Source organism: Colletotrichum phormii (genome assembly GCF_030913505.1).
Source record: "Colletotrichum phormii strain CBS 102054 chromosome Unknown BDP81scaffold_43, whole genome shotgun sequence".
NCBI classification, from domain to species: Eukaryota; Fungi; Ascomycota; class Sordariomycetes; order Glomerellales; family Glomerellaceae; genus Colletotrichum; species Colletotrichum phormii.
The window spans coordinates 180,850-201,857 of record NW_026851485.1 but is presented as its reverse complement, the minus strand read 5'-3'; the positions used below and the strand labels follow the sequence as shown (position 1 = coordinate 201,857).

General features: G+C 55.7%; 6 protein-coding genes and 2 non-coding genes across 8 annotated transcripts; 3 read left to right on the top strand and 5 right to left on the bottom strand.

Moving 5' to 3' along the window:
* Window positions 1-490: 490 nt before the first annotated feature.
* On the top strand, window positions 491-2,097 carry BDP81DRAFT_400863 (major facilitator superfamily transporter; the record flags this gene model as incomplete). The annotated part of the gene is made up of 3 exons (XM_060588745.1): window positions 491-565; window positions 626-1,550; window positions 1,625-2,097. The coding sequence occupies 3 exons, from the start codon at window positions 491-493 to the stop codon at window positions 2,095-2,097; spliced, it is 1,473 nt and encodes a 490-aa protein (XP_060437838.1).
* A 317-nt stretch (window positions 2,098-2,414) lies between these two features.
* Window positions 2,415-2,497, top strand: BDP81DRAFT_t380. Its single transcript has one exon. It is a non-coding gene; the product is annotated as a tRNA-Ser (tRNA).
* An 867-nt stretch (window positions 2,498-3,364) lies between these two features.
* Window positions 3,365-5,434, top strand: BDP81DRAFT_455904 (uncharacterized protein; the record flags this gene model as incomplete). The annotated part of the gene is made up of 1 exon (XM_060593111.1): window positions 3,365-5,434. The coding sequence occupies one exon, from the start codon at window positions 3,365-3,367 to the stop codon at window positions 5,432-5,434; it is 2,070 nt and encodes a 689-aa protein (XP_060437837.1).
* A 503-nt stretch (window positions 5,435-5,937) lies between these two features.
* BDP81DRAFT_t379 lies at window positions 5,938-6,019 on the bottom strand. The gene has a single exon. It is a non-coding gene; the product is annotated as a tRNA-Ser (tRNA).
* Window positions 6,020-6,205: 186 nt separating this feature from the next.
* BDP81DRAFT_485898 (uncharacterized protein) lies at window positions 6,206-8,777 on the bottom strand (the record flags this gene model as incomplete). The annotated part of the gene is made up of 4 exons (XM_060595184.1): window positions 6,206-7,173; window positions 7,229-7,515; window positions 7,579-8,379; window positions 8,758-8,777. The coding sequence occupies 4 exons, from the start codon at window positions 8,775-8,777 to the stop codon at window positions 6,206-6,208; spliced, it is 2,076 nt and encodes a 691-aa protein (XP_060437836.1).
* Window positions 8,778-10,818: 2,041 nt separating this feature from the next.
* BDP81DRAFT_511137 (uncharacterized protein) lies at window positions 10,819-13,971 on the bottom strand (the record flags this gene model as incomplete). Its single annotated transcript, XM_060595762.1, has 8 exons — window positions 10,819-11,439; window positions 11,508-11,576; window positions 11,652-11,673; window positions 11,736-11,846; window positions 11,938-12,021; window positions 12,061-12,267; window positions 12,382-12,620; window positions 12,759-13,971. The coding sequence occupies 8 exons, from the start codon at window positions 13,969-13,971 to the stop codon at window positions 11,081-11,083; spliced, it is 2,304 nt and encodes a 767-aa protein (XP_060437835.1). The 3' UTR covers window positions 10,819-11,080.
* Window positions 13,972-16,235: 2,264 nt separating this feature from the next.
* Window positions 16,236-18,169, bottom strand: BDP81DRAFT_335814 (tetratricopeptide; the record flags this gene model as incomplete). The annotated part of the gene is made up of 4 exons (XM_060585870.1): window positions 16,236-16,388; window positions 16,467-17,680; window positions 17,742-18,046; window positions 18,099-18,169. 4 exons carry the CDS (start codon window positions 18,167-18,169, stop codon window positions 16,236-16,238), a joined length of 1,743 nt encoding a protein of 580 aa, XP_060437834.1.
* A 679-nt stretch (window positions 18,170-18,848) lies between these two features.
* Window positions 18,849-19,607, bottom strand: BDP81DRAFT_335819 (ubiquitin carboxyl-terminal hydrolase, family 1; the record flags this gene model as incomplete). The annotated part of the gene is made up of 1 exon (XM_060585871.1): window positions 18,849-19,607. One exon carries the CDS (start codon window positions 19,605-19,607, stop codon window positions 18,849-18,851), a length of 759 nt encoding a protein of 252 aa, XP_060437833.1.
* Window positions 19,608-21,008: the final 1,401 nt, after the last annotated feature.

Below are 21,008 nucleotides of genomic sequence, written 5' to 3'. Positions count from 1 at the left end.
AGGGCATTGTCTTAGGCGAATCCCCCCAACCTCCCATATCTCCCTCCTACTCCGGTTCTCAGTCATCGTGTGTGACTGGTCTGGCTAAACCTGCATAATTGCATCAAGCACGGCCGATCGTCGCACTACAACAGCGAGCCGTTGATTCGCGAAAATCACAAACACCCCACACCAGATAGCGACGCTGGAGCGGCATGGCGGCACATGCAGGCTTTTGGTGAGATTTTCGTGTTGGAGGTGAGGAGAAGCTTCCCCGCGGATGCGGGGGATGGGGAAACCCACCTCGGCCGATGAGATGAAAAGGCTGCCGATTCTTCCTGTGTGATGAAAGTCAGAAATCATCCTCTGTGTTGGTACTTCAATGTTGACAGTTCAAGGCTGAAGATAGCGAGACCTCTATGGCCAAAAAGCTTGTCTGCGCTCACACTCAGCCCTGACGGTGCTCACAACCGAGGTTCTACTCAGCAGCACCCCGTTCTCGACATTGAAGATGGCCTCGCATTCAGAGGAGAAGGGCTCGTTCGCCCCAGGTCGGGAGGATGTTGAATCGCCCGCCGTGAAAGAGGTAGTCACCACGTAAACCAGAAGACCACAAGACATACCAGGGCTAACCAAATCATCACAGGAACCCTCACCATCCTCCCCAACCCCAGCCGACGCTGAAGAAGAAAAGGCCCTCCTCTGGAAACAAGACAAGCGCATCATCCCGCTCTCCGCAAGCATCTACTTCCTCTGCTTCCTCGATCGCTCCAACATTGGCAACGCAAAGATCCTAAACTCCTCCACGGGCCACGACATGCAAACCGAGACGCACATGTCCAACCACGACTTCACAATCGCCCTCATGATCTTCCTCATCGCCTATGCGATTTTCGAGGTCCCTTCCAACATCCTCCTCAAGAAGCTCCGGCCCTCGCGCTGGCTCGCTTTCCTCATGTTCTCATGGGGCTCCGTCACAATCGGCCTTGGCGGCGCAAATAGCTTCGCGACGGTAACGGGCGTGCGGTTCCTCCTAGGCGTCTTTGAGGCCGGGCTGTTTCCGGGGCTGGTGTACTATCTCACCTTTTGGTACAAGCACGACGAGAGGAGCGTGAGGGTCGCCATGATCCTCGCGAGCGCGACGTTGGCGGGTGCGTTTGGCGGGGCGATTGCGTATGGGATCGGGCACATGAACCAGGTGCACGGTATGTCGGGGTGGCGGTGGCTCTTCATCCTCGAGGGTATCCCTTCGTGTCTGTCGGCTTTTTTCGTGTGGTTCTTCTTACCTGATTATCCCGAAAGCGCCGGCTGGCTTTCAGAACGAGAGAAGGACCTCGCGCTACGGAGGCTCTACCACGAGGGTAGCAAGAGCAGCCACAAGACCATGTCGTGGGAGGAAGCCAAGGCGACGCTGACGGATTGGAGACTGTATGGGCACTACCTGGTGTACTTTGCCATGTCGACACCGTTCTCATCGCTGTCGCTGTTCACGCCGTCCATCACGTCGGGACTCGGGTTCGTCGATCTACAAGCGCAACTGATGTCAGTTCCCCCATATGCTGCAGCATACGGTACGTTGTGACGAGAACTTCCTTGACAGAACGAGTCTTCATTCCTCACCTTCAGATAGCTAACCCTCAAGCAGTCGTCCAAATCCTCGTAGCCTGGTCCGCAGACCACTTCAACGCCCGCGGCGTCCACTCAGGCGCCCTAGCCCTCATCGGCGGCGTCGCCTTCGCCGTGTCGGCCGTACTCCCGCCCGACGCCTACAACGCGCGCTACGGCTGCCTCATCGTCGGCGCCTCGGGCGCCTTTGCGTGCATCCCGCCGCTGCTGGGCTGGCTGACGTCCAACATCTTCAGCACGGCGGCGACGGGGCTCGCCATCGCGCTCAACGTCAGCATCGGCGCCGGGCTCGGGCAGATCCCGGGCGTATGGGTCTACAAGGCCGAGGAGAAGACCCGGGGGTACCCGACGGGCCACTGGGCTAATGCGGCGCTGCTTTTTGTTGTGGTTGTTGGGTGTGCGGCGCTGAGGGTGTATTATGGGGTTAAGAACCGGGGGATTGTCCGGCGGGCGGCGGAGGAGGGGACGGAGCCGCGGTTATTCAAGCTGTGATGTCCTTTGGCGAACGTTCAAGCTGTATTGTGAACTTGCCGTCCATGATTCCGCTGGGAGCAGTCCCAGTTATCAGAGTTTGCGTCAATGAGTCGCAAGGTTTCAGGAGTGGGCGAACGCGTTGAGCTGGGTGGGCATGAATCCCACCGGTAACCTAAGCTAGCCAATACGCGTCTTGTCAACTCAATTTACTCCTCCATATTCGCGTGGCGATCTCAGAAAAATCCGTCGACAAATTGAGGCTGTCGTGAGAGGTGTAGTGGCACCGAAGCCCACTCCTCAGCATCCCCGCTTCATTGCGGGTTCACGACAACTTCGGCGTTGTGGCAGAGTGGTCTAATGCGCAAGACTAGAAATCTCGCTCCCTTCGGGAGCGTCTGTTCGAATCAGGCCAACGTCGAGATATCGCACTAAATCTTTTGCCTCATTGCATGTTTTTACGCGTTCTTGCATGAAGCCACTGTTCGCGCGGTGGTCAGCCACACAACGCTGCAACCGTTTGATAGTGCGGCGCAACCCGAGTGTCGCGTGGTTCGTTCACAGTTCGGAGCCAGTTGTCCGTGATTGGATTAGTTGTTCCCCCGCGCTCAGATGAAGCAGAGTGGTTGCGCAGGTTGACCCAAGAAGAACTAGGTTGTAAGCCATGCTTCATTGCGGCGGCCAATCCAATCAGCAGGATGAAAGCAGACAGATTATTCGTATTTTTCGTACTAATGAGGGGACCATTCAAGAATCAATAAAAAGTTCTTGTCGTCCTGTCCAAGGTCCCTCGTGGTCCCTTAATATGCCCCCCTCCCCGCAAGAAGTTTGATCAGAGTAGAGAACCAAACTAGTCAAGGATCATCCTGCAACACGAGCGACCCGAAATTGCTTGGAACCGACCGAGACGGCGCCCTGGAACTAAAATCCAACTATAGTGGGATGCCGAGCGAGGGTGACCCCCTTACTTTTTAAACCTTTTGGGGTGGGAATCGACACCGTCGCCTGAAGCACGTCAGGTCGTCAACTCCTCTTGAGTTCTCTTCTCCGCCTTTTAGAAACATTGCACACGATGTCTAATTGACTTGAAGTGAGAGAATTTCAATAGTTGGTCATGGGCTGGATGAGCTGAGTGAACACTCATAACGCCACACTCATTATCGGCGTCAGAAAGGGAGAAAGACACAACATTCGTCGGGGATCTCATCTCACAGGAACGCTCACTGAAGACAAACTCACTGGAACGGACGACGCGCCCAAGGGGGTGACGCCACAAACACGAAGCACCATGCCAGCCTTCACCGTCCTGAGCGGCGGCATCCAGACACGTCGCGCGCGCGTCGTATTCATTGCCCTTCTCATCATCATCTTTGTACTCTTCCTCAACAACTCTGGTCTTGCAGGCGGCGGTAGCTACCTCGACTCGGCGCGATCAGCAGCAGCCGGCGTCGCGAACAATGGCAAATCATCCACCACCGCCGGCGGTGATGCCGGCAAGCAACCACTCGGAAACCAGGACGAGGACAAGGAACTCCCGGTAGCACACGGCGAACCCGATGCCGCCGCCGACAAGCTCAAGGCCGACGCCGAGGAGGGCCAGGACTCGTACCGCAACAAGGACGAGGAGCTAGCCAAGCAGCCGCCCACGGACGCCGGCCGACCCGGGGATCCGAAACCCAGCGCGCCCGCGTCGTCGCCGATGCCGACGACACCGCCACCCGCAGCGGACTGCGAGTCCTTTGAGAACTGGATGCGCTCGCGGCCCGGTCCGGCGTCCGAGGGCAAGCGCAAGTTCCCGCTCAACCGACCCCGGCCGGAATGTCGCACGTTCCGCCTCCCCGCCATGGACAACCTCATCATCCGCATGAAGGGCGTCATCAAGGATCCTGACCTGTACCGCCTTTTTGAGAACGCGTATCCCATGACGCTCGACAGCATGGTCAAGTGGAGGGGGTACGCCAACGAGACGGACAAGGCGACGGGCGAATCCAGGGCGACGGACCAGGAACTCACGTATGTCATCACCGGCGACATTGACGCTCTCTGGCTACGCGACTCGGCCGAGCAAATCAGCCCTTACCTGCCCCTCCTCGAGGCCTCGCGGGACCCAAACTCCCTCGCCAGCCTCTGGCGCGGCCTCATCAACGCCCACGCGCGCTACGTCATTATCTCGCCGTATTGCCACAGCTTCCAGCCGCCGCCCGAGAGCGGCATCCCGCCGACGCACAACGGCGCGTACGTGCACAACCACCCCATGCCGGCGTACGATCCGGAAAAGGTGTTCGACTGCAAATGGGAGCTCGACTCGCTCGGCTCGTTTCTGAAAATGTCCGTCTCATACGCTGAGAAGACGGGCGACTGGCAGCACTTTAACAAATACCACTGGGTCGACGCCGTCGAGGCCGCCGTCAACGCCGCGGGCGCGATGCGGCTGGGTACCTACTCGCCCGAGGGTAAAGTGGAAAAGTCGGCGTGGACGTTTACGGGGTGGACGAACCGCGGCAGCGAGACGCTGACCAACGACGGCTTGGGAAACCCGATCAAGGAAAACGGCATGATTCGCACGGCGTTCCGTCCTTCGGATGACGCCTGTATCTTTCAGTTCCTGGTGCCGGCCAACATGATGTGGGCAAAGTACCTCGAGTCCGCGTCCGAGATCATGGCCAAGCTCGACGGCGAAAAAGCCAAGAAGCTGACGATTGAGATGCGCGCGCAGGCGTTTGGGATCCGACAGGGCATCGAAAAGGACGCCATTGTGCACCGGCCCGGGTTCGGTGACATTTTCGCATACGAGGTGGACGGCTACGGCGGCGCGAATTTGATGGATGACGCCAACGTACCGTCTCTCCTCGCCATACCTCTTTGGAACTTTACGCACTCCAACTTCAAGTATCCGGATCCGCCCAAGGGCGAGAAGCTGCACGACTACACCGAGGTGTACCGCAACACGCGCAAGTACGTCCTCAGCGACGCGAACTCGTACTACATGAAGGGCCCCGCCATCTCCGCCGTTGGCGGGCCACACGTAGGACCTGGTAAAGCGTGGCCCATGGCGGCCGTCATTGCTGCTATCACAGCATACGATCCGATTTCGGGCAGCAAGGACGTAGAGAAGGATGTCGAGGAGCAGTTGCGGATGGTGCTAGATTCGACGGCCGGCTCAGGCGTTTTGCACGAGAGCGTAAACAGCTGGGACGAGAAGGACTGGACGCGTGCGTGGTTCGGGTGGGCGAATGGATTGCTTGGAGAGTTGGTGTTGAAGATGGAAGAGGAGGAGAAGAAGAAGAAGGGCGGCGGTGGTGGGTTGTTGGGTAAGAGTTGGCAGGGTTCTTCGGGAGCTGTCCCCGCTGCACCGTAGACGTTTGACGCGTAATCAAGTAGACTAAAGAATTGTTTTGTTCAAGAGCTATGCTGGTTCGGAGACTATGAAACTAGGTGCCGTCTTATCCGCACTTTGTGAATGTGATGTCGCATAAGGTACTCTACGTAGGAGGGAGTGAGGCATGTAAGAAGACTCAGACTACAGGAGTCTGGTTGTAGATCAGCTTGCCTGTAGGGAACGCATTCACTGGCAACCATTTGCTGATGTATATCGAATCGAGAGTATGTCCAGTCGTTCGGCCAGTAAGGCACGATAGGGATGTTTAAACCGTAAAAACACTAAAAAACAGCAACGATTGACAGGGGACAGGGAAGGGTTACAAAGCAGAGAGTTTGGGGTAACAATTACCAACGGACATTTAAAGTTTTACTCATTGGCTTGCCCAAATGCAACTACGACTATAAAGCAATAAAGATTTCATGATAAACATGAAAAATTGCAAAAGTCAGGTAAATGACATGGCACAAAAACAAAAAAATCGACATTGGCCTGATTCGAACAGACGCTCCCGAAGGAACAAGATTTCTAGTCTTGCGCATTAGACCACTCTGCCACAATGCCCGATGACAGCCTGGCAAATTTTGAGACTCATAAATGGCGTCAACTCCACAATTCCCGGGTCTGAAGCCGACATCGCGTCTGGCATCTCAGCTCAGTCACTTAGCTGATATCACACGATACCAAATTGAGTAGAAAATGGATCTTCTTGAAATCTAGACAACCGCTTTCAGACCACTATCTTACAAGTTACATATATCTCCCCTCCGGCATCTGGCCAAGCGACCCCATCCCCCCCATCCCATTCACACCCGCCCCCCAATCCTGATCCCCAGGAACATCAGTCCAGAGCGCCGGGTCCTCGGGCATTGGATTATAATACCTGTGCGGATCCCAGACCATACTCGCATCCCACTCAGGCATCTGCAACGATGCAAGGAAGTTCTCCTGCATCTCAATCTCCCCCAGCCCAAGCTGCTCCCCTGCCGCGCTATGGATCTCCAACTCCCGCTCCTCCGCCTGCGCAGCAATGACCTTGGACCACCTCTGCTGTCTCAACATCGCAATCTTGACTTTTGTCGCGCCCAGACTCCAGATATTCCCGCGCCACTCGCCTTCGTCGACTGACATTTCAGAGTACAGCGCGTCAATGGTCTGCAGCTGGGCGACGATCCGGTTGAGGTACCCCTCCACATCGAGCATAAGGTCAGGCTGTGTCGAAAGCCGAGCCTTCAGGGCCGCCAGCACCTGAGGCAGATCCTTATCAGGCAACGTCGTCTGCCACGGCGAAGATCCCTTCGTCTCAGCCGACGGGGTCGACGTCGACGCGGGGGTATTGGGGCTGATAGCGGCTTCCATGGCCGCCAGCGCGACGTTGGGGTTATCCTCTGACGGATCTGCGGGGTCCGTCTGCGGCTCGGGCGATGTTTTGCCTCTTGTTGTAAGCCAGGACCAGCGGCTCATCATCATGACGGCGTAGACCATGTGAGAGGCTATCGAGATGGGTATGCAGTAGAAGAACTCCTGGGGAACTGAGAGCCAGGTTTCGAACCAGCCTTTCAGGGCTGTATTGGATTGGTAGAAGGCGTCGAGGGCGGATGTTGAGCCTGCGCTGATGGAGTCAAGGGATTTGGAAAGGGAGGCGAGGAGCTCGGCGTCGATTCTGGGAGGTTCGTGGATGCGGAGGCGGAGGGTGGCCATACGCACTTGAAGGTAGGCTATTGTTTGTCAGCTTGTGGCTTTGACTTTTCATGGGTTGTGAGTAGAACTGACCGTTGTTTTTCAAGGTAGCAGGCATGCTGGCTTGCAATTTGTTGAGTTCGGCTCTGAACCCAGAGACGTAGGCTGAAAGAGGTGCTCGAGTACTCTCGTCCCCCTCCTCATCTAGATAGTCTTTTGACCTCAGATCAGAGATCCTCTCGCAGAGCTTTTGGATCCGAACAATGTAGGCAAGGTGTATGTCTGACTGGAACTCTACATCCTCTTCAAGTTCTCGTAAACATTGTTGCATGTACCCCGAATATCTCATGGGGTCAATCTGGTGGATATCCATCGAGATGCTGAAAACAGTATGTTAGACTGTTTAAGTTCCTCAACCTTCTCCCAAAAGACCGGGCACTTACCAAGAACTCAAATACCACACTGCCAACAACAACCTCCGCTCCTCATTTGTGCGTTCCCGCAACTCCCACGGCCGCATGACCAACAACCTCGTCCTTTCAGGCAAACAGGGGCTCCTCTTCAGCCCGAGCTCCCCAACAAGGCACGCAGCCAGAGAAACAAGCTGGTTAAGCTGAGCGTGAGCGATACAGTGTTGATGAAACCAGCCCAGCATGACCACCAAACCAAGCAGCAAATCAAACGACCTCTCGGATCGAAGGAGCATGTGATCAGCAACATGGTTCAAAAGACGATACATTTGTCCGCGCATCGACTTCATGCTGCGGTACGATGAGACCATGCGGATAGCAGCCATCAGAAACGGCCTCGTCGCCCCGAGCGTGGTGGCGGAGACGTCATCCGGTACCAACACGAAGGGAAAGCACGGCGCCAGCTTGGTCCGGTAGATCTTGAGGAGGTTCTCGTCCGTGTCGGGAGGAGGCGGGGCTTCCCCCGGCTCTGGCTTGCATATGCATGTCGGGGGCACGAAGGAGTTGTAGGTCTCGGGGATGTTAATAGGTCTGATGTCGGCGAGGTCTTCGACGTCCCAGGGGGAGACGCGGCTCTGGGAGTAGAAGTCTGCGGGCACTGGCTGTCCTGAGAGCAGGGAGACTGGCGGGTTGGAGATTGGGTACGAGTGTCTTGATGGGCCTGGTAGTACTGGCTGGCCGGTAGATGGGCCACTAGGGAGGGTAGACACGTTTCTTGAAACGCGTAGGGTGTTGACCAGGCGGTTGAGGCGCTCTTCAAGCTGGGTTGTTTTACTGCGATATCTGGTGTCAGTGGTTCGGCCGAGTCAGTGACAAAGAGGATCTTCGGTATCCCACAACCCCATTGATTCAGGGCTTAGTGCCGGCTTGTCATACTTGACAGCAACCACACAGCACATCATCCTTGACTGAACGCGGGTCCGAGAATAGAGAGTGTGACTTACGATGGCCTGCTTTGCCTCTTCTTCCTCGGCCTGTGTACCTGAACCGAACAATGCTTGAAGAGCCGCTCACATCTATCACGCAAGAACACAACCGTTAGTCACAGATGACAGCAAGCGTCGCCTAGCATCCGCCTCCCACGTCCCTCATTGGGCCATCAAAGACATGCCGGGTTGCAATGGAGCCCCGGATGGCCACCACACCACTCACCACTCCCGTAGAGCAAACATGTCTAGATCGCCCCGGGCCCGGAGATATTAAGGAATCCCCGGCCCCCAAGGCAGGCGTACGATGACCCGGGAGATGGAAATGGCTGTATAAAGAATGCTGTACCCTCGCAAACGTACCTATCACACTTCGACCCGGGTGTCGTATTTGATCGAAGACACTTTGCTTTTGCCGTCGCACACGGCGCGCAGGCGGCGCCCCATTTGGCTATAAGGGGGACACGGGAGTGCTCCGGCGAAGGACTTTTCGTCGATTGAGAAGGAGACGAAGCGGCAGACATCTCGCTGGGACGGCGGAACCGGAGCTGAGAGGGCCTCTGTAAAACTCCTAAAGATAACGGCGGATATTGGAGATTCTCTGACTTCTCCGCCGGCACGATGCTGTTCTCCCCGATTAAAGATCTTTGCGTAGTCGTAGGTACTTTGTGGGATAAAAAGGATGGAGACCAACTCTCGGAGGTTTATTTAATAAGAGGAAATCAAGTCCGTTGAAATGAGACTGGAAGAGTGTTGTGCATTCGCGTCCTGTCAAGGCTCAGCAAGTCTTGGATTGATCATTGGACGGGGGCTTGCTCGCGGTTCGCCATGTCCTCTTCTTTCGTCTGATGCGTGTGGACTGGTGGAGGTTCGAAGTGAGAGCGACCGGAGTTTTCAAGTCCTTGGCAAAAGTCCGATCCCTGCACCGTAGGGCTGTGCAGGTGGAGGAACCAACGCCCGAAATGTATGCCGGAAACGGTAATCTGGCGGTCCTAGTGTCGACCTACCTGTATGCAAGTGTATGCAACTAGGTTAGCCGTAGCGTCGACCGGAGTTTTTGTAAAAGTCCGGTTCTGACCTCCAAGCTGTTAACTTTTTCCAATATCTGCCTCGTCGGAGGAAGTCATGAGTAGCAGAATGTTGTCCCAAACCAACTCTAACGATGCGTCCGTGTGCTGCGCCTGTTTCGATGATGAATGCTGACTGCAAATGGGTCGTTTGGTGCTGGTAGGTCAAGTAGCTAGCTTCTGAGCTCACATGCGTTCCCTCGCACTTCTGGAAATCAGCAATACACTTGAACCGCGAAAAGAGGTAATACTGACCTCATCCTCGGCTGCTTATTTGGTCGCACCTGAAGAGGGACTATGATGTATAGAAATTGTGAGCCATGTGCATTTCGTTTCAATGAAATTGGGGCTCCTCGTAGAGTGAAAACACAATGTCGCTCCTTACTCGCCGCAGAGCATCGTCAACTTCTGTGGCCAGCAAACAAAATGGCAAGTGTCTAAAACTTGCTAGCAGACAATTTGCTGATAGGCAATCTAATAAACTCGGCACCAAATCTCTCTTTTCGTGTGATGAAGTCATTGACGACCGTTAGCTATTAAAAAGGAGTTGAGGTCTTCTAATGTTCCTGACACTCACTGAAATTCGTAAAACCGAGGAGACCGAACACCGTGAGCACCATCGACACCTCAAATTAACGGCTCCAGATCGACTTGGCCGAGCTGGAGGCCTTTCACCGAGCCGGTTCTGCCGATGTAGTCTGGCATGCATAGATCTGCCTACGGTATCGCGGATGTGGAAGGCTACAATAGTCCCTGGCTCCCTGCTATTTGACTGGCCCATAAGCTCGTACGGTGAGGATAGTTTGATATTAACGCTGTAACGGCTAAGAAGGCAAGCATAAATTTTAAGGAGTACAACGTCTTCTACGTAGTTCCTCAAGCTGCCACGTGTAAGAATAAGATGGTAAACTTTCTCTCCGACGCACATTCGGAATTCCCCCAAAGTATAAGATCACATGTAACCCTGTTCGAGGAATCCACGGTCGTTTTTGGGTCGTTGAGCTGAGGTACCATCCGGTAGAGAATGCTAGCATTATAGCGGAAAGAGACGCGTGGCTGCTACGGGGAAAGCCAGTCATTGGCTTAAGTTAGTGACTATCAGCACGTTGCCTTGACGAAGTCTCTCGCGAGGCGAAGAGCGGAGCGCGAACGAAATGAAAGTGGCGCCACCCATAAACCATACGCCACACAATCACTGAAACAGTAGCTCGAATTATGAAGTCAGTATTCATGTCACCTCGAAGTATGCCGCATACGCGGATGCGGCTCATGGACCTACTCCGGGCCAGCGGCGTTGATAGATCCGCGCTAGATCCGCGCTATGCCCAGACTCCTTAATCTTAATACCTTATGTTGTAACAACAACAAACCCACTTCATCAAACGTAGGCAAAGTTAGTTATCAGAAATGCTGATTCATCGTAAGAAGTATCTCTAGACCCATTCCCAAAGAAACCCCTTTCGTCTATCATACATCCCATCATCAAGCCTGCTTCCCAGTAACCTCCCTCTCCTCATCGCGTCCTCCACCCCTGAGCCCTCTCCTCGGCCTCAAAGCAGCAAGCCGCCTCCTCACACTCTGCATCTTCTTCTTCTCGTTGGCCGTCGTACTAGCCACAGGCTGCGAGAGAGACGACCTCCTCAGCCTGCTAAGCTGCGTCGACGCGCCCAGCGATGAGGGCGGCGACTTGCTCTGGTTCGCGGCCGCCAGCTTCTCCAGCTTGCGGGCCTCGAAGAAGTTGGAGACGCGCCGGTAGAGGTGCTTTGCTTTGCCTGTTGTGATGAATTCGTAGATTTGAAGGGAGAGGGCGATGAGGAGGAGGGTTGCGACTAGACTTAGGACTGGGTTTGTGTTAGTTCGACACTGGGGCGGAAGGGGGTTTGTGGGTGGACTCTTGAGGGTGACTTACCGCATGCGAGGATGAGGGTTCCGGCGCTGATTGGCGATGGTACGCCCTCGATGGAGATGTCAAAGATGCCTGTTCCAAATAGTCAGTCTCTTTTTACTTCACTCGGAAGGAACTCGAAGAAGACGTCTTCGATCGGCTGCGTACCTGTTGCCCAAGACAACGGAGCCTGTTAAAGTCAGCTTTGTCACCCCCCTGCCATAGACAGGCGAGAGAGGGATGTAAACTCACAAACACAACTGTCGCGCCAGTAAAGATGAACAGAATCTTCGACTGCTCGCTCGCAGACAGAGCCTCCTCGATATTCGCCTCCCTCTGCCTCAAATCCAACAACGTCGTAATCTACCATCACGTCAGCTACATGCTGATGCATACACACACCCAATACCCCCCCAAGACATCCAGACACCGTGACACGGAATCAAGTACTCACCGAATCCCGAACCCGATTCGCATCCTCCTCCAACCTCTTGAAGAAATCCAACGTCGGGTGCTTATACGGCTTAACGACACCCTGCTTCTCCCCGACTCCGACTCCGCCGCATGAACTCCCAACCCGCTCCGCCTCCGCCTCACGGAACCCGTCAAATACCCGCTCCTGCGATCGGAGAACCCGCTTAATCATGTTGATCTCCTCCCGCACGTCGTCAATCTCCTGTAGGAGCTCAATCTCAGCGCGGAGGTCGTCGAGGACCGTCTTTGATGTGCCCATCTTGCTGATGGAGGCTTTGAAGTTGGCGTAGCGCTTCATTGCTTCGTTGGACTGGGTTCAGTTTCAACGTTAGCTTCCGTCAATGTGAGGTATTCACATTCTCCTCCACCTTGCTCCTAGGTAGCGCACTCAAAGCCTTCGCCCAAGATAGTTGGAGAAACTTACAACGTGAGCAATGGACGCCGCAAAGATGTTACAATAGCTCCTCGGCCCCTCAAACTGGAAGTGGAACTCCTCCTCGCTGTATCCTACGGCGCTCTCGAGAATACTCTCCACGACACGCATCATGTCCGTGGCCTCAGACCGCATGTCCCTGGCGCCTAGCACGCGGTGCTTGATCTGATTCAACAGCGTCTTGGCGTTCTTGTTATCCCACCGATCAGGAAACGCGGTGATGATGGTGTCTGTCAAGTAATGTCACGTCAGCTTCGTCGTCCGCCAAGCACCCACCCACTCTCGTCTCATCTGTGCAATACCCTTCCTCACCTTCGCCTTCTCTCCCCAAGGACATGGCTCAAGAACAAAAAAGGAGAAAGACTCACGCTCATCAATCCTCCAAATCCAAAGCTGCGCAACAACCAAAATCTGCTTCCTCCTCTCCGTATCCATCCTCTTCTTCTCCCTCGAAATCTTGGCCTGCACACTACTCGCCTGATCCTGCCGTCCCGCCATCCTCCCCAACTCCGCCTTCGTCCCGTCTGTCTTCTTCTGCTTGGAGCTGCTCTGCCTCGAATACGCCCTCTGCGCATGCCGATCGAACGGGCTCTGCTGGTGTTGCTGCTGCTGCGTCTTCTGCACCTTCGTCGACGCGATCCCGTCTTCTGTGAGAGGTTGTTTGCCCAATACATCCTCCGCAATCGTATCACCTGCCGTTGACCCTGCAGCCGTAGTTCCTGTCGTTGTTGTGCCTGCCGCAGACGCAGCTGTAGCAGCTAGTCGATCCTCCACGCGCCGAAGATACCGAAATAACACCTGACTCTCATTCCGAAGCGCAAGGTCGCTTGCGCTGAGACTCTCGTGGTATGACTGATCCAGCGATCTCGGGACGTGAAGCTCAGATTTCGTAAACGTCGCGCGCATCTTGGCCATGGCGTCAAAGTGCGCCAGGTGAGGAAAGAGGTAATGCTGCAGATTCGTCGGCATCGCGCTGAGGGGATGCGGTCTCTGGACCGGCGGTGCCCTCCTATCATTCCCTGCGGCAGCAGCCGGCACAGCCACCACGCCGCCGCCGACCATCTCCATCGGACGGAATACCTTGGCCTCATCGCCAATGTGTACATCCTGAAGACTCCTCTTCGTGCCCTCGTCAAGATCGACGTCGATGACGGGAAGGACCAGGGAGAACATTTGCGATCTAGGCGGCGGCGTCGGGACCGATCCAGATGGCGGCGTCTCCGGCTCAAGACTCACCTCCGGCATCCCATTCCCACCACTTCCATCCATCGCCGCAGCAGCAGCAGTAGCAGCCTCCATCCGAAAATGCGGCTTCCGATACGGCGCATTAATCCGAATCTCCTGAAACGTCTCCTCGATGAAGGCAATAATCCGGTTACACTCCGCATCCGGCCGCCCATCCACCGCGCAGATCCGCTGCACGAGGTCCATCACCCACGCGACGTTGTTCGCAGGAAGATGGAACCACCGCTTGATAGGCCTCTGGTCGTCCTTTGGGTTGGGAGTACTGCATGTAGCACCTCCGCCACCGCCGGTCGTATGCGAGCTCTTGCGGCGCTGCTGGCTGACGTGCTTCCTCATCTCCTTCATGTTCAACCCACCGGGGCTCCCAGGCGGTTGAAGGAGAGGAGAATGCGGCGGCGAATGAGACGGTGTCTGGAGTGGCGACAGCTTCGGACTCCCCGCGGGACTCTGCGCTCTCGAATGCGCCCTCGATCGCGCGGGGGTTCGTGTGGGTGATCCAACGGGGCTCCGAACCGGCGTCTCGGCCGACTGTGGAGACGACACCGGCAGCGGCAACGGCATCGGCAGTGTCATCGGAGGCGGAGGCGGCCTCGGACACAACTTCACCTCCGTCTCAGAATCATACAACAAATCCCACACGCTCAAACTCTCAAAACTGCACTCCGAAGCAGGACACCAAAACAACCCCTTGAAGTGCTTGCACGCCTCAATCTCCGCCTCCTGATTCGGCTTCGACGGCGGGCGTGTCTTCTTCACCCTGCCTCCCATCCCATGACCTCCTCCTCCACCACCACCTACACCGGCCATGGCAAAAACCCCAAACACATCAAGCCCAACATTCTGCTTCGGCACAACCTGCGGCGAATTAAACAAATCCGCAATCGAATTCCGGTTCAGCAATTTCGCCAGACTCTGCGGCGTCTCCCCCGTCGACGAAATCACAGTCGGATCCGCCCCGGCCTCCAGTAAATCCCTCACCAGCCTCTTATTCTCATTCTTCACGGCGTGATGAAGCGGCGTACAGTCCTCCGTATCCCGCACATCCACATCCGCGTCCGCGGCAAGCAGACTCGCCACCACGGCCTCGTGCTCAAACATCACGCCTGCGTGGAGTGGCGTCTGGTCGTCTTTATCTTGTAGATCCACGTCCGCGCCCGCGGCGATGAGAATACGGACGACGCCATCGTGGCCTTCGGATGCGGCTTGGTGGAGGGGCGTGCAGTACTCGTTGCTCATGGTGTCGACGTCTGCGCCTTGCTCGACTAGCATCCGCACAATCGCTTCCCGTCCATGACGTGCCGCTACGCTCAGGGGAGTAAAATCGTTCGCGTTCTGCGCTTCGATGGAAACGGAACCCGTGCCGAGTAACATCATCACCACACCTTCATGCCCGCCCCTCGCAGCATCATGAAGCGGCGTATCCCCGACAGCATCCCTCGTCCCGGGATTAGCACCGGCTTCGAGCAACACTCTTATCACATCCTCATTCCCGCGTCTTGCAGCAATATGCAAACTCGTTCCCAAATCCCGATTCGGCGCATCAACCACAGCCCCATTCTCAATCAGCAACGTCACGATCCGCGCATACCCACCTCGACTCGCCTCATGAAGCGGTGTCTCCAAGAAACTCTCTTCCGCGCGGACATCCGCTCCACCCGTACACACCAGCGTGGCAACGCACGCCTCATGCCCGTTGCGCGCCGCGAGGTGTAAGGGCGTACAGAGGTCCACATCCCGGACATCGACGTCAGCCTCCGGGTTGGCTTCGAGGATCGCGACGAGGAGCGCGTTGCGGCCTAGGCGGGCTACGTGGTGAAGGGCTGTCCTTTGGTCGTCGTCGCGGGCGCGGAGGACGGAGGGGAGGGAGGCGATGAGTTGGCGGACGTGGGTTTCTGTTGCGGCTGGGTCTGTAGTGTCTTTTGCGATGACTTCGATGAGTTGGACATATGCTGCTTGTTTGTTAGTCTTGGTTGGAATGAGAAGGATGAGAGGGTTGAGACTTGCCTTCTTTCATGGGTGAGTCCATGATTGTGAGCGGTAAAACTACACGAGCAGTTGGTGTAACAAATAAAGTGACGGTATCAGTGAGAAAAGAGACAAGAATTAGATCCCACAGACTTGGAATTACGAACTCACGACAGGTCTCAAATAGTGCACATCTAAATGAGATGAGCCAAAGCAGCGACTCATGTCTTTTCGAATGACAATTCTCATCAACGGGTGACACTTACACGAGTCGACTTTTACGGGCCTCATTTGGCACACCACTACAACCCAAGCCATCGCAAACCTCATTCCGGCATGACATGTCTCACAAAATTACAAGTCTACTTAGTCCTCCCGGCCTCACAAACTACAGTATTTCATTTTTGCAGGTCCACGCAAGTCACGCATCACACTCCAAAACATCCGAGGGCACTCACGTGGAATATCTCTGTTGTTGGGGTCACATTGCAACCACTACAAATGACCTAGTGAGCTCCTTTTAACGTTTCTTCGTCCAACCATTACGCGTGACCATTTTTCTTTCCCTTCCACCCTCTGCGACCTCCTCCACACCCGTTCCCCACACTACCTCACCTCGACGCCACTCCGATTTCTCACCGGCCGACGCGGATAACTCCCGCAGCTACGAGCTTCTGCACCTTGGATCTGATTTCGGGGTTCTTCATGTGCTCGTTCAAAGCAGCGGGATCCGACTGCGCCTGCTGGAGGATAGACTGCATAATGGGGTCGTTCATGATGCTCATGATCTAGTGCACAATGTTAGCTAAAACCTAGTCGCGGATGGAAGGAACCGGTCGCTGTGCCGGTCGCATGTGTGTGCTTACCTCGGGATCCTTGGCCAACCGTTCCCTAGTCTGGTCTTCCGTCTCGTTCTCCCGTGCAGAGTACATGGCGTTGAGGGCCTTTTGCTGCGTCTGCTCAATCTCGCGCGCGTTGGCGCCCTTGTGGCTCTCCAGGTCGACCTTGGACGCCTCGCTGCAAGCATCCACCGCCTTGGAGTACTCGCGCATGCCATGGAAGGCCTGCGCCTTGCGGATGTAGCCGCGGATGAAAGTCGGGTCCTTCTTGATGGCAGTGTTGCAGTCCTCGACGGCACTGGGGAACTCGAGCAGCTTGATGAAGGCCGCCGCGCGGTTGCTGTATCCTCTGGGGTCCTCGGGTGCGCGCTTGGTCATCTCCGTGTACGAAGCAACAGCACCAGGCCAGTCGCTCTCCTTGAACTTCTTGTTACCCTCCTCACGCGCCTCCTCCGCCTTGGCGGGGTCGATGTAGGCAGCGCGGGCAGAGTCGATCTTGTTGCGCTCTGCGGCGCGGAGCTTCGCGTTCACGTCGGGGGTGCGGTGCTCAGTCAGCGATCTCTTGTAGTTCTCGATGGCAAGCTCAAGGTTGCCCTGCTTTTCGTAGGCGCTACCGATACGGGCGTAGCTCTTGGCGATCAGCTTAAAGTCGGCATAGATCTCGCGGCCCTCCTCGACGGCCTTTGAGCAAGTCTCGATGGCCTTGTCATAGTCGCCCTTCTCAAAGTACGCGGCACCCAGGTTGTTGAGGTAAGTGATGTCCTTGTGCAGCTCCCACGCCTTGGAGTAGTGTGCGATAGCCTCGTCAAAGTTGCGCTTCTTGTAGTTCTCGGTACCGAGGGCCTTCTCCTTGTCAGCGGCCTCCTTGGCCTTCTTCTTCTCGACGGCCTCCTCGTCCTCTTCCTCGGGTTCGGGCACAGGCTCAGGGGTGGGGGCCTTCTTGGGCGCAGCAGGCTTCGACTGAGGAGGGGGAGGAGCATCGCGCATCTCGGCATCCTCTGGCATGTTGTCGGGCATGCCCATCTGCATGTCGACACCCATCAGGACACCAAGGACCTGCAGCATGCGAGGGTCGCTGAACAGATCCGGTGAGGCCGAGGGGTTCGCCTTCATCTGCTGGAGCTTGGCCATGAAGGCGGGGTCGGCAAGGAATCCGGCCGTCTTGGGGTTCGCGGCGAGCTTCTGAACGAGCTGGGGGTCGTTGAACATGTTGCCGAGGCCTCCCATCGGGTCACCAGCGTCTGCCATCAGTCAGTCAGTCAGCATGGACCTTATGTTTCTTTATGCGAGTCTTTCACGTACCACCACCAGCCTCCGACTTCATCGCCTTTTGGACGGCAGCGAGATCCTTCTTCAGACCGGCATTGCTAGGGTCGACCTTGAGTCCCTCCTCGTATGCGTCGTTGGCGGCGAGAAGGTCACCCAGACCGTACTGCGCTGTTCCCAGGCGTCCCCAGCCCTTGGGCCAGTCGGGCTTGATCTCGGTAGTCTTCTTGGCATCGTTCAGGGCGTTTTGCCAGTCCTTCTTGGAGGCGTAGGCTGCGGAGCGGTTGCTGTAGAGGATGTGGTTTTCGGGCTGGATCTCAATGGCCTCGGTGAACTTGGCGCTGGGACTCTGTCAGTTCTGTGGTTGTCGAATGGAAGCAGATACAAACTTACACAGCCTCGTCGAAGTTCTTCTCGGCAATGGCCTTGTTGCCGAGAGCCTTGAGCTCGTCTGCGGAAGCCATGGCGATGTGTATGGTTCTGTAAGAATGTGCGGATGACTTTTGGGTGGTTGAAATCGAAGTCAAAGTTCAAATGCAATCGCAATGTCGACAGGTTGGAAGGGTATCTGGTAGACTTTTGGTGTGGGAATTGGGAGAAAGAGAAGTTGGAATTCTCGTCGTGTGGTTACGCAGTCAAAGGCAGCAAAGGCGGGAAAGAAAACAGCCCAAGCTCGCCCTTCTAGCTCTTTCGATGGTTGGACTGGCGCCGGGTGCTGATTGGACGGGCGGGGCCGTTGGCTGGCTCGTGCAGATGGAGGGGTTCAAGGCTGAGTTCGCCCTGCCACCAGACTCACCGAACCCCTCACCTTACCGAACTCACCTTTTCGACTTCACCTCGGTGTATTCCTCCGCACCTCGCTCCGTGCCGTGGAGTTCGGTGAGGAGGGTGATGGCACACCGAGGCCCATAGCCATTCTGCTTCTTAGGTTGGAAGAGTCGAGTCCCGGAATTGCTATGAGGCAATCGTTCTCTACAAATGACTTGATGAACAGTAACTCAGGCAGGAGACTACTTGAATCAAGTCAAATGAATGTTTTCTCTGCCGAGCTATGCATGCCGAATCCCAATCCCTTCTACAATCTAGAGTTCCCCAAAGCAAACAACGCCAGTTCCCATGACCACAAACCACACGACAAAAACCTCACTCCTCCCTCTTCGCCAACGCAACAACACTAAACTCCAAATTCCCATCCGCAAACCCAATAAACCTCTTCACCCCCCTCTCCAACGCCCCCTCACTCAACATATCCTCCCCCTCCGCCAGCAACCCCCGATCAACAGGCCCATCCGACCCACCCTCCAACTCCCACAAATGCCCATCCTTCCCCTTCACAAACGCAATAAAATGATACCCAGGCTTCTCCTCCGCAGGCGGCGCCGCAGTATCCCCCCTCCTCGCAGCCTTCATATGCGCCTCTTCGAGAGGTTGGCTGTTATACAGCACATCTGCACGCTGCTCCCACCCCAACGGCTCCGCATCCTTCAACAACCCCTCAATTAACGAGCCTTCTTGAATGAACTCCCTCGCAGGCCCGTTGCCCACGGCATGGATGAGGGCATACAACCCACACGCATTCCCAATCGTCTGTCGGAACCAGATTACAGGTTCATCCGGCCCGGAACCGGTATACGTCACCCCGTCTTCCTTCGCGAGCTTGGTGCCGTCGGCGGCGCGGACGGCGTAGTACATTGGTGCCGGGGAGATGAAGATGAGTGCTAGCGCAGGGCGGGGCACGAGGGCGAGGAGAGAAGGTTCGTCGAGGCTGTAGACGTCGAAGAAGCCTAGGTCGGGGGAGATGCCGAGGTCGTGGATGAGGGAGGTGAAGACTTCGGGGTTGTTTTCGAGGGGGATGACGGTTTTTTTGCCCGTGGGTGAGTAGTAGACTCCTTCTGTGGGCATGGTGGCGGTTTGAGGGGTGCGATTGAGGTTATGTAGGGTTGGTTTGATCTTGCTCTGTTGATCTGGGAGTTGCTGGTGATGAAGTCAGATAATATGGGTTGGGTTGTAAGTTGGATTGGTGAATGATGGATTTGGGATGTCGATGGTAAGGCGTGGAGGCGTCCTTCACTTACACGCCAGAGGCAGGCACGTCGTTGGAGTGTACGCAAACCGAGCGCCTGCCTGGAACCCCGCACGGTGAGTCGTCTTCACCGCTATGTTTCCAACTTGGAAAAGCATTTTGGCGATTGAACCTCAGGAAATAGAAATGCTGTACTTTTTTCGTATCTGATTCGATGAGGGCAGATGGATAGATAGATCCCTTCTATCGTGACTGCCAAGGCCTGAGTGCACTATCCTTTTGTTGGTGGTCCGAGGTGAGGTAGGTACTGGCCATTCTATGTGACAAGCCTGCGATTGGAGATGTCCCGTTCGCACTACTACCGAGAGACTGCTACACCGCATTCGCATTTCAATGTGCGATTAACGGTCTCATATTCTCAGAGAAAGTCATCGCCATTAAGAATGCTATGCTCATTGGAGCTCTCAATGTCATCTTCGTCGGCGTCTACTTTACTACACTTACTGTACCTTACCCTTCCTGGGAGATAAGATGATCCCCAAAGTTCGATTCAACCCAGAGCCCTCAGTGACATTCCAATAATTTGGAGCAGATAGAAGCTGAGCGCATTCTCTGAGAGTAATCCAAGCTAGCTTCCATCACCAACTTATAGGTAACATCACCATCAGCAGAGCCACTTGACTCCGCCGTATCTGCTCATCCAGGCTTTTACCAGGCTCCCCATACTCCACCCTTCCCGTCATACCGAACATGTTCGGACATCGGCAGGTCACCAAGGTCCGAAGCCCCGGCTCGACGTCTCATTCCCCCGTCTCCCAAGGGTCCCGATTACCCAATCCAGGAACCGCATCGGTGACCCCATCCCGTCGGCAGCCACCGCCATGATCCCACAGCGGCATTAGCGGGAGCTCCCCCAGGTGAAACCGCGCCAGAGCTCCCTGCACATCACCCCAGGTCCCCCGGCGCTCCCCTAGCACGGGCCAATGGCGAGGTGCCTTTTAATCAGCCAACCTCTCTTTCTTCCTTCACCCCGCGCTCCAATTACCTGGAAGCTCCAGACTTTCTCGGAAACGTTGGACAAGCTTCCCTTCTCTCGGCCCCGAGGTGACGTCCAATACAAAGCTGTGCTGTGCTGCCGCTGTCGTCTTGGTCACGCAACCCCGACCCTCGATTTCCTCAACAGGCGGCAAGGCACGTCAGTGAATCGTACCACTTTCCACCCTGATTGTATATCAGTTGCGCCATTCGCTCTCGCTAGGCTCCGCCGACCTCTTCTCAAA